Genomic DNA, 16,548 nt, shown 5'->3' on the forward strand with positions numbered 1-16,548 from the left:
TCATATAACTGCTGACTATGGTCTGGGATTGTTCCTGGACAGGAGGGAGGCCCATGTGGTACCATTTAAAAAGGGTAACAAGTCAGAACATGGAATTACAAGTCCATTAGCTTGGCTTCGATTACAGGCAAGTTGCTAGAAGGGATCATTAGAGTTAATCTGTATGATCACCTCGACAGAGATGGGTTATTAACGACTCTCAACATGGCTTCTGGAAAAGGTCATGTCTCACCAAACTGGTTCTGTTTTTTGAGGTCGTTACTAGGTTGGTGGATTTAGGTAAGCCGGTTACATTGTATATCTTGATTAACCAACAAATTTTGCTGAAGAGTCACACAATAGAATAGAGTCCTGTGGGATAGTGGACAGATTTTGGGTTGGAAGAGGAATTGACTGCATTCTGATAGGCAGAAGGTTGTTATTAATGGCAGTGGCTCCACATAGGGAAGTTATTAGTGGAATCACACAGCGGTTGGTGTTAGGACCATTGCTCTTCATCACCTAGGGGTTGGGCTGGAAGAGAGTAAATGGGGACTCGGGGGAGGGGTGGGGTGCAGAGCGTGACTAGGGGGGTCAGGTGATTGGGGCCCGTGGCGGGGGCAGAGAGGGTCACAGGGAATTTAAAGTCGGGTAATTGGAGCATGGGGGAAGAATCATGCAGGTGATCGGGGCTCGGGGAGAGGGAGGGTGACAGGGGTTCGGAGTTGATGGGGGTGGGGAGGGGCGCAGGTGGGAAGAGTTTGAATGACGGGGCTGGAGGTTGGGGGGATAGAGACTCTATGAGGCTCAGAAAGGGTGAGACTGGGGCTTGGGGGGACAGAGGATGGTTCTTGGACAAGGAAGAGAGGGACACTGGGCCTCAGGGTCAGGGGATGGTTCCTACATTCACAACAATGACTACACTTCAAAAGTGCTTCAATGTTTGTTAAGCGTTTTGGGATGTCCAGAGGTTGTGGAAGTCGCTATATAAATGCAATTTTTCTCTTAGGCTATAAACAGGGACTGGGAAAGGGGGGGTGGCAGAGATTAGGGCTTGGATGGGGGAAACTGGGTACGTGAGGTCAGCGGGGGGGGGGGGGGGGATTGTGATGTGCAGGGGGGAGAGACTGTGGAATAGGGATGGTTATGGGGCTCAGCATTTCCTGCAGAGCCGAGAGCAGCAGCAACGTGGTGAGGTGCCAAGAGAGGAGCAGCCAGTGAACCCAAGGACCTTACTGTGGGTAAATAGTGAAAGATTGTTTACACTGGTGATGAATGATGGAACAGGGGGATGGAGACCAACGATTCTCACTGGAAGAACCAAGGCAGAAGGAAGGTTTTCACCCTGAGGCCCATTGGACCATGGGATGCTTCATCACAAGTGACTATTGAGGCAGAGACTAGAACATCATTTAGAAGCAGCAGGAACCCTGGCTGACATTCCCTCTCTATCCTTGGGTTAGTGGGTAGTGATCAGGAGCAGAAATTCTGGCTGATGTTTGCTCGCTCTATCCCAGGTCAATGGGTAGGGATCAGGTTGCCAGCCCTCCTTGATAGTCTGGGAGTCTCCAGCAATGGAAGATTAATCTCCCGGAGCTAGAAGCCCAGGAGAAAAGTAGAGCTCGTATTTCACGTTCACAGTTCGCATCTGTGTACTTTCTTCGCCTGCTCACAGGAGGCCTCCTGGTCCTCGGAACCTCTCGCACAACAGCTGCTGCCGTGAAACCACAAGCAAAGCTGCTTAACTACAGGGGGGATCCAACCTTTATAAGGAAAATAGAATAATATTTGCAAGCTGCGAGCAAGTGTCACGTGATCAGATGTCACGTGATCAAACCTCCAGGAATACCTCCAATCGGAGTTGGCAACCCTACCCAGGGGGTGTCATAGTCTCTGATTCTCTGGGCTGCGAGGCTATTGCAAAAGAAAATAGTGTCCGAATGTACTATCAGGAAGATCAAATACAAAACCAAAAAATACTATACTGTTCTTGTACAAGACCTTAGTTAGGCCTCATCTAGAATAGTGTGTCCAGTTTGGGTCCTCTCACATGGTGGGTGATATAGAGGCTCTGGCAAAGGTTCAGAAGAGGGCCACTAGAATGATACCCAGCTCAAAGGCCCTTAGTTGCCACAATAGTTTGAGAGAGCTGGGGCCTTTAACTCTAGAAAAGCAGAGTTTGGGGAAATTTGATTAAGGTCTTTAAAATACTGAGAGGGTTAGGTTCAGTCCAGATAAGTCTATTTTGAGTTAGATACCAGGGCACGTGTGTATAAGTTACGTAAACATAGAACTAGGTTAGGTGTCGGGAGGCATTTCTTTAACAGAGAGTTATCGACCTATGGAACAAGTTGCCGCTCGTGCGATGAGTTCCTAACTGCGACTGACATCATTATGTATAAAGGAAATGTGGGGCATTGGGGGATGCATCTCCCAGTCACTATGGTCTCCTGAACTTGTTTGATTGCCTTAGAAAGTCGAAGAGATATTTCCCAGAGTTCCTGCCCTCCCCCGCCTCCCTCCCCTAAAATGGCATGGGGGTTTTTCTCTTTTTCTTTGCCTCTTTCAGGAGATTATGTGGCTGGCTGGTTGTGGAGGAGGGGGTAGGGGGAGGGTCATGGTGTGTACAAGTTACACCATGACAGTGTGAGACAGGCTAGATGGACCAGCTGTTTTTTTTCCTGTCCATCCTTTTTGTATGTTTGTAAAGCAAATTTTACAACAAAATCAAAGATCACAACCAACTGCAAAAGTAGATGGTTTTTATTCACAAATTCAGTTCATCTTCAGTTAACAGATGCACATCTAAGACTTGATGGCAATGCACAGCAACAACTGGTGGGATTTAATGTTGGCTAACGTGCTTTAGGCCAATGACAATCATAAGGTATTAAAAAAAAAATCTTTTTAATGGCACAGAGCCATCTCCGGAACCAAACAGTAGAGAGAGAAGTCAATGATGGTCCTGCTGGGTCTCGAGCCATAATAAGCACCAGTTACCATCAAACCAACATTGCTTGGGGACTACCGAGAATCACTGGGGCTAACCTCAGCAATGCCTGCACTGGTAAATGTAGTCGGCTGAATTTCAGCAGGAGTTCTGAAAAACTTGCAGTACCTAAAGAATAAAACACAAGTACAGTGCGTGTGAAAACATGAAAATCAGCAATTTCTAGTCATCCCAAAGTGCGCAGAGTTGGATATTGCAATCTAAAAGCTGATGGGATACGGCATTTAACAGGGGGATGGATAGATGAGTGGAGTGCAGAAAGATATCTTTCAGATGAGATCTCCAACTGAAACCCTATCTGCTTCTTGTTTAGTTGAATCCAAAAGGTTCCGTGGCGCTATTCGGAGAAGAGCAGGGAGTTCTGCCAATGTCCTCACCAACGCTCCTTCCTCAGTCACCACCATCAGGAATGGATTAACTAGTCATGGATCTCATTTGCTGTTTGCGGGACCTTGCTGTGTACAATTAGCTGTGCAATTTGCCTACATAATAACAATTTTACTTCAAAAGTAATTGGTTGTGAAGCACTTTGAAATGTCCTGACAATGTGATATGGTGCTTTATAAATGTAAATTTGTTCTTTCCTAACATTTTCCACAATGACTGGAACAGTCATCTGCAATATATCAAATGTGAATTGTTTTTAAATAGAGAACTTGATTTGTATAGTACCTTTCACAACCTCAATACATCCCAAAGCACTTCACAGCCATATTAGATTGGAAATGTGGTCACTGTTGTAATGTAGGGAAACACAGCAGCCAATTTTCACACAGCAAGATCCCACAAGCAGTACCAAGATAAATGACCAGTTAAACTGATTGGTTGATGGATGAAAGTATCCCCGTGGAAACAGATCTGATCAGATAAATAGAGGGCAACTTCTTATAATGGAGGAGCTGAAGTATACACAGGTCAGGAACAGAGGAAGGAAACGGTCAATGCCACAGCAGCAAGTGCTCCCCCAATCCCATTCTGAAAAGATAATCCTTGAAGTAGATGATCCCATCGAGGGGGGCTGCGGAGCGCTATCCTTGGAGAGGTGGATGGACACCTGTGGAACTGACCTGAATGGCTTGCTCTCAAACACCAAAGATACAGCTGCGTCACATCGAGAGACATCTCCCGGAGGGCTGGTACCTGCTCAGTTCGGAGTTGCAAAATGTTTACAAACATACTAGTGTTTTATTTTCAAAGAAAACTAGTTTCTGGATTATGTCTCCAAGGTAATGGGAATAAATGAGGATGTGCAGGCCCATGGGTATCTGAACAGAGAAGGCCAGTTAACGTTCTGGGTAGAGACCCTTCAGTGGAAGAGTCTGCTAGTTGATCGCACAGTTCTGATGAAGGGCGTCTACCTGAAATCATAGAAAAATACAGCACAGGAGGCCATTAAGCCCATCAGGTCTGTGCCGGCTCTTTCGAAGAGCAATCCAGTTAGTCCCACTCCACCACTTTTTCCCCAGATCCCTGCAATTTTTTCTCCTTCAACATTTATCCAATTCCCTTTTGAAGACTACTACTGAATCTGTATCCATCATCCTCTCAGGCAGTGCATTCCAAATCCTAACCACTCGTTGCGTAAGAAGTTTTTCCTGATGTCGCCTCTGGTTCTTTTGCCAATCACCTTAAATCTGTGCCCTGTCTCTGGTTACCGACCCTTCAGCCATTGGGAACAGTTTCTCTTTATTTACTCTATCTAAACCCGCCATGATTTTAAACAATGTTAAAGAACTTCTCTCTCTCCAGGTGCTGACAGAGCTAATACTGAATTAAGGTATTTTCTTATTTTTATTTGCAGTTTCATTTTATATATGATTTCCTAATAGTTCTTTAATCTTTCATCGCACAATCCATATTTTACAACTAACAAAGGATTCAGAATTATAGAATTCAGCACAGCACAGAAGGAGGCCATTCGGCCCATTGTGCCTCTGCTGATTCTTTGAAAGCGCTGTCCAATTAGTCCCACTCCCTCACTCTTTCCCCATAGCCGGCAGAGTTTTCCCCTTCAAGTATTCATCCAATTCCCTTTTGAATGTTACCATTGAATCTGCTTCCACCACCCTTTCAGGCAGCGCATTCCAGATCAGACTTGGGATAAAGTTTCACCCTTACCTTCAATTCCTGTTGCTGCTATTTGCTGGAGTGTAGGGACTGAATGATAGACCAAGAAACAAGCCAGCATACTGACTTGCGATTCTTCCACAGGCTGACTACTTAGGTAGGAATGTAACAGCACATCACCCGATGCTAAAAGCAATAGTTTGGGGAGGAAAAATATACAAGCATTTTGATCATTTTAATTCACAAGTATACAGTGAACTTTCTGTAACTGATTCATTGACACCTTTATTGTGAGCGTCACATGATCTCCATTTGTTGGTCTTATAAAGAGAGTTCAGACACACCAAGGTATTTTTTCCCCACAATGAACTAATATTTCCGACACCAGCATACTTCCTGTTCTCTGCACCCTCATTTCGAACAGTTCATTTGCCATTTTGTTCCTGACCCCTCACTGTACCTCTTTATTGGATGATGTTGGCAATTCATTACCCCGTTCCAAGTTGCTCTGAGCAGTGGATATTGGGGGCACCTTCTTAAACAGTTGTTTGTAAAAACTGATTGGGTTGCTAAACCGTGTCAGAGGACATTAAGAGTCAACCACACAGTGCGGGGACTGGAATCACGTGTCGGGGGTGGCAGGCAATGTTCCCGCTAAGCTGCGTGGCCACGCAGCACTCTGGAGGTCACGCAGTCTGTTCAGCGGCTTTTCAATAGAAATAACCGCGCATGCATGGAAATTTGAATGGGCTGCGCAACCCCACCCAAAAAAAAATTGAAGGGAACATTGGTGGCAGATTCCCTTCCCTGAAGGACATTAACCAGTTGGGTTCCTAGAAAAATCCGGCAGTTTTCAAGGCATCAAGGGGTATGGGGCGAGTGGGAATATGGTATTGAGATAGAGGATCAGCCATGATCATATTGAATGGCGGAGCAGGCTCGAAGGGCCGAATGGCCTACTCCTGCTCCTATTTTTCTATAATTTTTTGTGGCACCAGCCCACAAATTACCAGATTTATTTAATTCAATTGCGCGACAATCCCATGGTGGGATTTGAACACACGACCTCTGGATTGCCAGTCCAGTACCTTAACTCGACCTCGTCATCTCCCCCCCCCCCCCCACCCCTCTTCAAAAGTTAGTTAAAAACCTTTCTTTTTGTGCTTTCATTCCTTTCTATTCTCTCTAGCCACCTATACTTTCAGAACACAGCAACAATTGGAGTGATGGAGTCAACCACTGGCCCACTCCGACCCCCAACTAACTCAACTAGTCGTGTCCTTTGGAATCCATCAGTACGAGGTGTCCTTTCTGATGAGAGCTTGCAGCAGCAGTGAGGATTTACTGTGCTTGATCACTGTAATAGCCTTCCCAGCAAACCGCAAAGTTTGTCAATTATCAGCTTCAACAACAAAGAGCAAAAATCATGTAAATAGGAGTTGGGAGTTGCCTGTTGGATTGCAGGGAGCTCTGATGAGATCATTGTGTTTTGCTGCTTGCTAATCTCTAGAACCAGTGTCTCAGGAGGGGAGGCAGAGAAAATATTCTTTTTAATTTGGAGCATTAGGGTACGGAGGAGACACATTCTTTGAGGCAGAGTTGCCAGCCAAACCGGTTTGGGTCGCTCAGCTTACAGCGAGACAGAGCACCAAGGTAATTTCTTGCAGCCGGAGACCACAATTAGAATACTTTTTAGTTCCTTTATAGAACGTACCGAGGGTCAGGACCGGTCTCACAAACCAGAAATACTAAGCTAAAACCAAGTGGTGGTGAGATACCGCACAACCTACTTCCTGTCATAGGCGGCAGAATGACTGATGAGAGGAAGCACTGCTGGGGTTACATCGCTGCCGTCAGGCGGAGGGAAGAGGTTGTGATACTTGATGATGTCATTGCCTCTGTCTTCAGAATGCCCGTCCCAATTCATTGTAAAAATTTAATGGACAATTCATGAATAATTACAATTTGGCTCAGAACAAAGCCAAAAATTGCAGGAAAAATTATTAAAATGGTCAAACATACTAAATTAGTTTAGTTAATTATAAACAAGTTGCTTCAGAACATATACAAATAATTGAACTCATGGCCCTATAAAAATACAATTCAAAACATTATTCCTTTCCTTGTGTTCAGCCATTGTATATTTTATCCAAATCGTCAAATTACACACCGATGACACACAACGACTGCAGTTAGTAATACAATGCTTCAATATGTCTGGATTCTGTCACAGCAGAAGCAGGCAGTGGTTGGGGGGAAGGTTTATTTGTTTATCAGACAGGAATAGGCTCTCGGCATAGGAGAGTTATCTAGTTCCATTATCTAGCTGTATTAAAGATAACATTCATGACAAAACTTTACGGAAAAATCATTCAATTGTGTTCCGTCACTTCTGTTTTTAACACTTCAAGTAACCGTAGCACTTTCCCAGGTCAGAAATGTTCACTGCCATTTTTTTTCTCCCCTCCTTATGGGCCTATAGTTCAACAGGCACTGGTTGCCCTCTGCTACCTAGATCTAGAACCTAGACAGTAAGTGTTAGATGGTCAATCAATTGTAAGGGACATCTTTGCCAAGCCCAATCCTGTCCTCACCCGAAGTCCACCACTCGTTGCGTAAAAAGGTTTTTCCTCCTGTTGCCTCTGGCTCTTTTGCCAATCTGTGCCCTTTGGTGACCGACCCTTCAGCCACTGGAAACAGTTTCTCTTTATTTACTCTTATCAAAACCTTTCATGATTTTGAACACCTCTATCAAATCTCTTCTTAACCTTCTCTGCTCCAAGGAGAACAACCCCAGCTTCTCCAGTCTCTCCACATAACTGAAGTCCCTCATCCCTGGTACTATTCTAGTAAATCTCCTCTGCACCCTCTCTAAGGTCTTGACTTCCTTCCTAAAGTGCGGTGCCCAGAATTTGACACAATACTTCAGCTGGGGCCTAAGTGTCAGCTGTGGCTCAGGGGGTAACACACTCACCTGAGTCAGAAGGTTGTGGGTTCAAGTCCCACTCCAGGGACTTGAGCACATAAAGCTAGGCTGACACTCCAGTGCAGTGCTGAGGGAGTGCTGCACTGTCGGAGGTGCCGTCTTTCGGATGAGACGTTAAACTGAGGCCCCGTCTGCTCTCTCGGGTGGACGTAAAAGATCCCATGGCACTATTTCGAAGAGGAGCAGGGGAGTTATCCCTGGTATCCTGGCCAATATTAATCCCTCAACCAACATAACAAAAACAGATTATCTGGTCATTATCACATTGCTGTTTGTGGGGCCTTGCTGTGCGCAAATTAGCTGCCTCATTTCCTACATTACAACAGTGACTCCACTTCAAAAGTACTTCATCTGTAAAGTGCTTTGAGATGTCCGGTGGTCGTGAAAGGTGCTATATAAATGCAAGTCTTTCTTTCTAACCAATGATTTATAAAGGATTAGCATAACTTCCTTGCTTTTGTATTCTATACCTTTATTAATAAAGCCAAGGATCCCGTATACTTTTTAAAATAAAAAAACAGCCTTCTTGACTTGCCCTGCCACCTTCAAAGATTTGTGTATGTAGACCCCCCTGGTTGATTTACTCATCCCTAGCCAGGGGGCACCCATGCTAGTTGTAGCACGTCGCCCGCCACCCAGTTGAATATCAGCAAACTCAGCAGACAGGGGATTATTGTACCGTGGGACCTTCTAGTTTGTATGATTGGGCTACAAGCTGTCTATAGCAACCGAGCACCAAGGGACCAAAGTGTATTATTTTCAACAGCACTGTTCTGTTCCCTCATCTTTAGACCTCCGACTGTAAGAGTCTATTTGAAAATTGACAGTAGTAATTAAACCTGAAAAGAGACAGATCGAGAAGGCCTCAGGATCCATAATTGAGCGGAGGAGAGTTAGCTGGTGCCAGGAATGTGGTAGAGGCATTTGTGGTTGGCCTTAGTGTCCTTGGGCTGAGAAATGGCACAGATAAAAATCAGTTGGGGTCCCTGCTCCTGATCGCTATCCAACGACCCTAGCCGGAAACTGCGGGTATAGGCATCGGGCGAGGGTGGGGTCAGGCTTTGGCTGTAATGTCCCATCAATGGCCAAAATGCATGGCATCACCTAGTGTAGGCTCACACATGGTACTGGAGGGTGGACAGCACCAGGGAGCCTTAGCATGAGCCACGAGTCACTGCATTCAGAGCGGAGGGGAAGATGGCTGAAAAAGAATTCAAACAAAATAGAAATGGAAAACATGCACCTTGTTCAGGACCTGGGTCACTATAAATAAAACTCCGGCACATTTATTTAACTTATCGGATGCTCTCCTCTATATTTGGATTTTAAAATTATTTGATTTTCAAACTATAAAATCAGCACCGGTCAAATATAGTTAGGGCACAGGATGTTATAAATGGAGCAATGTTTATTTTTTAAAAACACGTGACTTGCTGAGATCAGAATCTCGGAACAAGATATCAAAAATTAAAGCATTTGAATGTTGGACAATTTTAGTGTTCATAATTCACAACAGAAATGTAGCAATTATATTATGCATATGCATCATAGGAAGACTCAATTTGAATTAATATGAGTGGTTAACATGATTTTTGAGCTCTGAATACTCCGTTTGCTGCATTATTTACGATGCTCAATTCAAATTATTGAATCATTTGACTTGGAACCATCAGGAGGTGACTGCGCTTGTTGCACGACTAGTTCTGGCAATGCCTGTGTCAGTATGACTGACACTCAGGAAGGACAACAGTAGCAGTTATCTCCCAACACTGACAGTTCCTCATTGAATTTTGAAACAAATAGGGGAACTTGGTCTCGGCGTAAACCCAAAGAATGACGTTTTACTTCTTGCTTCATTTTCTGTCCCTATGTGAAAGGATGAGTACAAGTTTTTGTGTGTGCGTGTGTGTTTAGCCTTAATGTGTCCTTGCTGCTGCCTCCCTCGTTAATTCATTTTATGTCATCGTAAACAAGGCTCACTCATTTCCATACTACGGACATACTGCAATGATATATGTCAACGGATTCCCCATAGAATGTCTACTTAATCGGATTCATTTATTTCCTTCTCTCCTACCTCTCCTCAAGGTGTTGACTCCTTGACTGGGGTATGGTTTCATGGGGCTGGTCACCCTCCAGTACCTTGTCCAAGTGACCGATATTCCTGCTTGCCCTTTGACCCTTGGCAAGTTATTGGGACAATTGAGAGTTCCACAGCGGAGCCCAATTCCATCTTCAACTGGCATCCACACACGTGCACTTCATGACAAGGGCTTTGGGATAATGAGTCAGAATGGGAACAGTGGCTGGTTCCCCCCCACCCACCACCCCGTAACCTAGGAGTACGAGAGCTAATTGCGACACACCTACTGCCAGCTTGCTCGAGATCAACTAACTCAGCACAGAGCTTCCTGGCCAATTACTGCTGAAGCCCGTGGAGTCATTGGGGGGGACTGATTATGCTCATCTTTCGCCAAGCATTCAGCAGGAGCAGGAATAGGAACCCCGCAGGAATAGGAACCACCCCACCCCCCCAAAAAAAACAGCCCGAGAACAGTCTGCAAGAGGACCAGCCACATAAATTGAAGGTTATCAATGTCTTTCTTCCAGGAACAATAATGTTGCCCTTCCATCCAAATTGCTTTTGTTTTAAAATTGGGTTTAACTCAACGATTTTAATTTTTGAGGTAAAACATACAGGTTCAACTTTAAAATCACACGTCTCCAACCCAAATGGCCGAGAGGCCATCGACAATCTAAACACAAAATGACAGCAAGTGTTTACCGTGGAGCCACTGATCCAGGGTGTTGTCCATCGTGCTCTTCATGGCAAGGAGAAACTCGGGGTTGATGAGAAGTTCCGTGCTGCTGTTTTTAAACTTATCCTGGAGACAAACACAGTTATAGAACTGCTGCACTAACTTTATCTGCCACAGCTCGAAGGTTTCCGACATCTCTTTCCGCTCTAATCTCCTCGCAGCCTGAAACGAGTAAACAGTACCAAATTGATCAGTCTTTTATCTTCTCAGTTGGACGACAATGCAACGGAAATTTATTTCTTTTAAAAAAAGATATTACTTAGGAAAATGCAATGAAGCTTATCGTTGAACTATTTAGTGATGTAAGAAGTCACACAACACCAGGTTATAGTCCAACAGCTTTATTTGAAATCACAAGCTTATGGAGCGCTGCTCCTTCATCAGGTGAAGTGGAGAAATGCATAAAGACACAGCTTATATAGTCAAAGAATAATGTCAGATGTTTACAGGTAATCTTTCTAACTGCCATTTATCACACCTCGGCAGAGAGATAATCACAGCAATCAAAGGTGTGAATGGTGTCCAAACAGGTCAGTCAGGAAAACATTACATCATTATTCTTTGACTATATAAGCTGTGCCTTTATGCATTTCTCCACTTCACCTGACGAAGGAGCAGCGCTCTGAAAGTTTGTGATTTCAAATAAAGCTGTTGGACTATAACCTGGTGTTGTGTGACTTCTTACATTTGTCCACCCCAGTCCAACACCGGCATCTCCACACCATATTTAGTGATGGAACACGTTTTCTTCCATTTAGATTGTTCTTTAAGATTCATAGGCCCTGCGGTTTAAACAGAACCGTTTCAAATGTGCGATGGATGCAGATAGTCCCACTTCATTTAAAAAAAATTCATTCATGGAATGTGGGCGTCGCTGGCAAGGCCAGCATTTATTGCCCATCCCTAATTGTCCTTGAGAAGGTGGCGGTGAGCCACCTTCTTGAACCGCTGCAGCCCGTGTGGTGAAGGTACTCCCACAGTGCTGTTAGGGATGGAGTTCCTGGATTTTGACCCAGCGACGATGAAGGAACGGCGATATACTTCCAAGTCGGAGCGATCATAATATGATCGAATTCTTCATTAAGATGGAGAATGAAGTAGTTGACTCAGAGACTAGGGTCCTCAATTTAAATAAAGGAAACTACGATGGTCTGAGGAGCGAGTTGGGTAGGATTGATTGGGGAATGGCACTCAAAGGGTTGACGGTGGAGAGGCAATGGCAAACATTCAAAGACCGAATGGATGAGCTACAGAATTTGTTCATCCCAGTTTGGCATAAAAATAAAACAAAAAAGGTGACTCAACCGTGGCTAACAAGGGAAATTAGGGATAGCATAAGGTCCAAGGAGAGGACATATAAATTGGCCAGAAAAAATAATAATCCTGAGGATTGGGAACAGTTTAGGATTCAACAAAGGAGGACAAAGGGATTAATTAAGAAAGGGAAAATAGAATATGAGAGTAAGCTAGCAGGGAACATAAAAACTGACTGTAAAAGCTTTTATAGATATGTGAAGAGAAAAAGATTGGTGAAGTCAAGCGTAGGTCCCTTGCAGTCAGAATCAGGGGAATTTATAATGGGGAACAAAGAAATGGCAGACCAACTAAATACATATTTTGGTTCTGTCTTCACAAAGGAGGACACAAATAACCTCCCAGAGATGCCGGGGAACATAGGGTCTGATGAAAGGGTGGAACTGAAAGAAATCAGTATTTGTAGGGAAATGGTGTTAGGAAAATTGATGGGACTGAAGGCCGATAAATCCCCAGGGCCTGATAATCTACATCCCAGGCTACTTAAGGAAGTGGCCCTAGAAATAGTAGATGCATTGCTGGTCATCTTTCAGAACTCGATAGACTCTGGAACAGTACCCATGGATTGGAGGGTAGCTAATGTTACCCCACTATTCAAAAAAGGTGGTAGAGAAAAAGCGGGGAATTATAGACCGGTAAGCCTGGCATCGGTAGTGGGGAAAATGCTAGAGTCCATTATAAAAGATGTAATAGCAGAGCACTTGGAAAGCAGTGACAGGATCGGACAAAGTCAACATGGATTTACAAAAGGTAAATCATGCTTGACTAATCTACTGGAATTTTTTGAGGATGTAACTGGTAAAATAGATAAGGGAGAACCAGTGGATGTGGTGTATTTGGACTTTCAGAAGGCTTTCGATAAGGTCCCGCATAAGAGATTAGTGTGCAAAATTAAGGCACATGGGATTGGGGGCAAGGTATTGACTTGGATAGAGAACTGGTTGGCGGACAGAAAGCAAAGAGTTGGAATAAACGGGTCGTTTTCCGAGTGGCAGTGACTAGTGGGGTACCGCAAGGATCGGTCCTAGGACCCCAGCTGTTCACAATATATATTAATGATCTGGACGAGGGAATTGGATGCAATATCTCCAAATTTGCAGACGACACAAAGCTGGGTGGGAGGGTATGCTGTGAGGAGGAGGTCGTGAAACGCCAGAACAATTTGGACAGGTTGGGTGATTGGGCAGAAACATGGCAAATGCACTATAATGTGGATAAATGTGAGGTTATCCACTTTGGTGGCAAAAACAGGAAGGCAGATTATTATTTGAATGGCAATAGATTGGGAGAAGGGGAAGTGCAAAGAGACCTGGGTGTTCTTGTGCACCAGTCACTCACACCCATCATAATGAAGTGTTTCGAGAGACTGGTCCTGGCTCACATCAACGCCAGTGTTCCCGCCTCTCTTGACCAACACCAGTTTGCCTATCGTGCAAACAGATCAACGGAGGATGCAATCACAACTGCTCTACACTCTGCACTGAATCACTTAGATGGTAAAGAGACCTACATCAGAATGCTGTTCATAGACTACAGCTCAGCATTCAACTCTATCGTCCCCAACAAGCTGGCCACCAAACTCCACACTCTTGGCCTGAACACTTCCCTCTGCAACTGGACCCTGGACTTCCTAACAAACAGACCCCAGTCTGTCAAATTAGGTAACCACACCTCCCCCCCCGACCCTGAACACGGGGGCCCCACAAGGATGTGTGCTGAGCCCCCTCCTCTACTCCCTCTTCACCCACGACTGTGTGGCTGTTCATGGTTCCAACACCATCATCAAGTTTGCGGATGATACCACGGTAGTAGGCCAGATCACCAACAACGATGAGTCAGCCTACAGGGAGGAGGTCCAGCATCTCGTGAAGTGGTGCGCCGATAACAACCTGGCCCTTAACATCAAGAAAACCAAAGAAATCATTGTGGACTTCAGGAAGTCTAAAGGCGGAAGTCACACCCCCATCCACATCAATGGGGCTGTGGTGGAAAGGGTGGACAGCTTTAAGTTCCTCGGAGTCCACATCACGGAAGACCTCTCCTGGTCCCTCAATACCTCCTTTTTGGTGAAGAAGGCCCAGCAGCGCCTATATTTCCTAAGGAGGCTGAAGGGATGTAACCTGTCACCCCTGATCCTCTCTAACTTTTACCGCTGCACAATAGAGAGCATCCTGACGCACTGTATCACAGTATGGTATGGCAGCTGTAGCTACTATGACCGGAAAGCCCTGCAGCGGGTAGTCAAAACTGCCGAACGCATTACCGGCACCCGGCTACCGACCATAGAGCACATATACCAGAAACGCTGTTTACGGAGGTCACGGTCCATCATCAAAGACCCTACCCACCCCAGCCACAGTCTGTTCGCCCTCCTGCCACCTGGGAGATGCTATAGATGCATTCGCACCCGTACGACCAGATTTAGGAACAGCTTCTTTCCCAGGGCTGTCATCCTACTGAACTCCACAAATAAACTCTAAAGCCTGCACATCTGCCAATGCACTTTATTATGGTTATGTTTATGTTAATGTATTACAAGCCAAATGTATGTTGAATGTTTAAACGTCTTAATCTAAATGTACAATCTCGGGAGCCGCAAGCCTACATTTCGTTGTACTGCACTTGTGCACTAACAATGACAATAAAGTTGATTGAGGTGCAGCAGGCGGTTAAGAAGGCAAATGGTATGTTGGCCTTCGTAGCAAGAGGGTTCGAGTACAGGAACAAGGATGTCTTGCTACAGTTGTACAGGGCCTTGGTGAGACCGCACCTTGAATATTGTGTGCAGTTTTGGTCGCCTTACCTGAGGAAGGACGTTCTTGCCATGGAAGGAGTGCAGCGAAGATTCACCAGGCTGATACCTGGGATGGCAGGAATGACGTATGAGGAGAGATTGTGTCGATTGGGCTTATACTCACTGGAGTTTAGAAGATTGAGAGGGGATCTCATCGAAACCTATAAAATTCTGTCAGGCCTGGACAGACTAGATGCAGGAAGGATGTTTATGTTGGCCGGGGAGTCCAGAACCAGGGGTCATAGTCTAAGGATAAGGGGTAAGCCATTTAGGACTGAAATGAGGAGAAATTTCTTCACCCAGAGAGTGGTGAACCTATGGAATTCTCTACCAAAGAAGGCAGTAGAGGCCAATTCATTAAATATATTCAAGAAAGAGTTGGATATATTTCTTAAGGCTAAAGGGATCAAGGGATATGGGGAGAAGGCAGGGACCAGGTACTGAATTTGGATGATCAGCCATGATTTCATTGAATGGCGGAGCAGGCTCAAGGGGCCGAATGGCCTACTCCTGCTCCTATCTTCTATGTTTCTAAGTCAGGATGGTGTGTAATTTGGAGGGGAAGAAGCCTTGGCGAGTTGCTGCAGTGCATCTTGTAGACGGTACACACTGCAGCCACGGTGCGCCGGTGGTGGAGGGAGTGAATGTTTAAGGTGGTGGATAGGGTGCCAATCAAGTGGCCTGCTTTGTTGTGGATGGTGTCGAGCTTCTTGAGTGTTGTTGGAGCTGCACTGATCCAGGCAAGTGGAGAGTATTCCATCACACTCCTGATTTGTGCCTTGTAGATGGTGGAAAGGCTTTGGGAGTCAGGAGGTGAGACACTTGCCGCAGAATACCCAGCCTCTGGCCTGCTCTTGTTGCCACAGTTTTTATGTGGCTGGTTCAGTTAAGTTTCTGGTCAATGGTGACCCCCCGCAGGATGTTGATGTTGGGGGATTCGGCAATGGCAGTGCCATTGAATGTCAAGGGGGCGGTGGTTAGACACCGCTTGTTGGGGATAGTCATTGCCTCGCACTTTTGTGGTGCGAATGTTAACTCGCCACTTATCAGCCCAAGCCTGAATGTTTTGTCCAGGTCTTGCTGCATGCGGGCATGGACTGCTTCATTATTTGAGGAGTTGCGAATGGAACTGAACACTGTGCAATCATCAGCGAGCATCCCCACGTCTGACCTTATGATGGAGGGAAGGTCATTGATGAAGCAGCTAAAGGAGGTTGGGCCTAGGACACTACCCTGAGGAACTCCTGCAGCGATGTCCTGGGACTGTGATGATTGACCTCCAACAACCACAGCCATCTTCCTTTGTGCTAGGTATGACTCCAGCCAGTGGAGAGCTTTCCCTGATTCCCATTGAGTTCAGTTTTACTAGGGCTCCTTGATGTCAAACTTTGTCAAATGCTGCCTTGATGTCAAGGGCAGTCACTCTCACCTCACCTCTGGAATTCAGCTCTTTTGTCCATGTTTGGACCAAGGCTGTAATGAGGTCTGGAGCTGAGTGGTCTTGGCGGAACCCAAACTGGGCATCAGTGAGCAGGTTATTGGTGAGTAAGTGCCGCTTGATAGCACTGTCGATGACACC

The 16,548-nt window shown here is 45.4% G+C and overlaps 1 protein-coding gene across 4 annotated transcripts in view; it reads right to left on the reverse strand.

Annotated features, from left to right (window-relative positions):
* Positions 1-2,724: 2,724 nt before the first annotated feature.
* Positions 2,725-16,548, reverse strand: part of anapc1 (anaphase promoting complex subunit 1) — a 234,040-nt gene continuing 220,216 nt past the window's right edge. For 3 of the 4 annotated variants that reach the window (XM_085997868.1, XM_085997866.1, XM_085997867.1), the window contains exons 46-48: positions 10,828-11,023; positions 5,108-5,242; positions 2,725-3,097 (exon numbers count right to left, since the gene is read on the reverse strand). In XM_085997868.1, the coding sequence (XP_085853994.1) occupies positions 2,982-3,097; positions 5,108-5,242; positions 10,828-11,023 (447 nt within the window). In that variant the 3' untranslated portion in view covers positions 2,725-2,981. The remainder of the gene's footprint in view (positions 3,098-5,107; positions 5,243-10,827; positions 11,024-16,548) is intronic. The other variant, XM_085997869.1, reaches the window with a different exon arrangement.

Source organism: Somniosus microcephalus, chromosome 9 (assembly GCF_052327205.1).
Source record: "Somniosus microcephalus isolate GS21.2 chromosome 9, FLI_Smic_1.0, whole genome shotgun sequence".
Taxonomy (NCBI): Eukaryota; Metazoa; Chordata; class Chondrichthyes; order Squaliformes; family Somniosidae; genus Somniosus; species Somniosus microcephalus.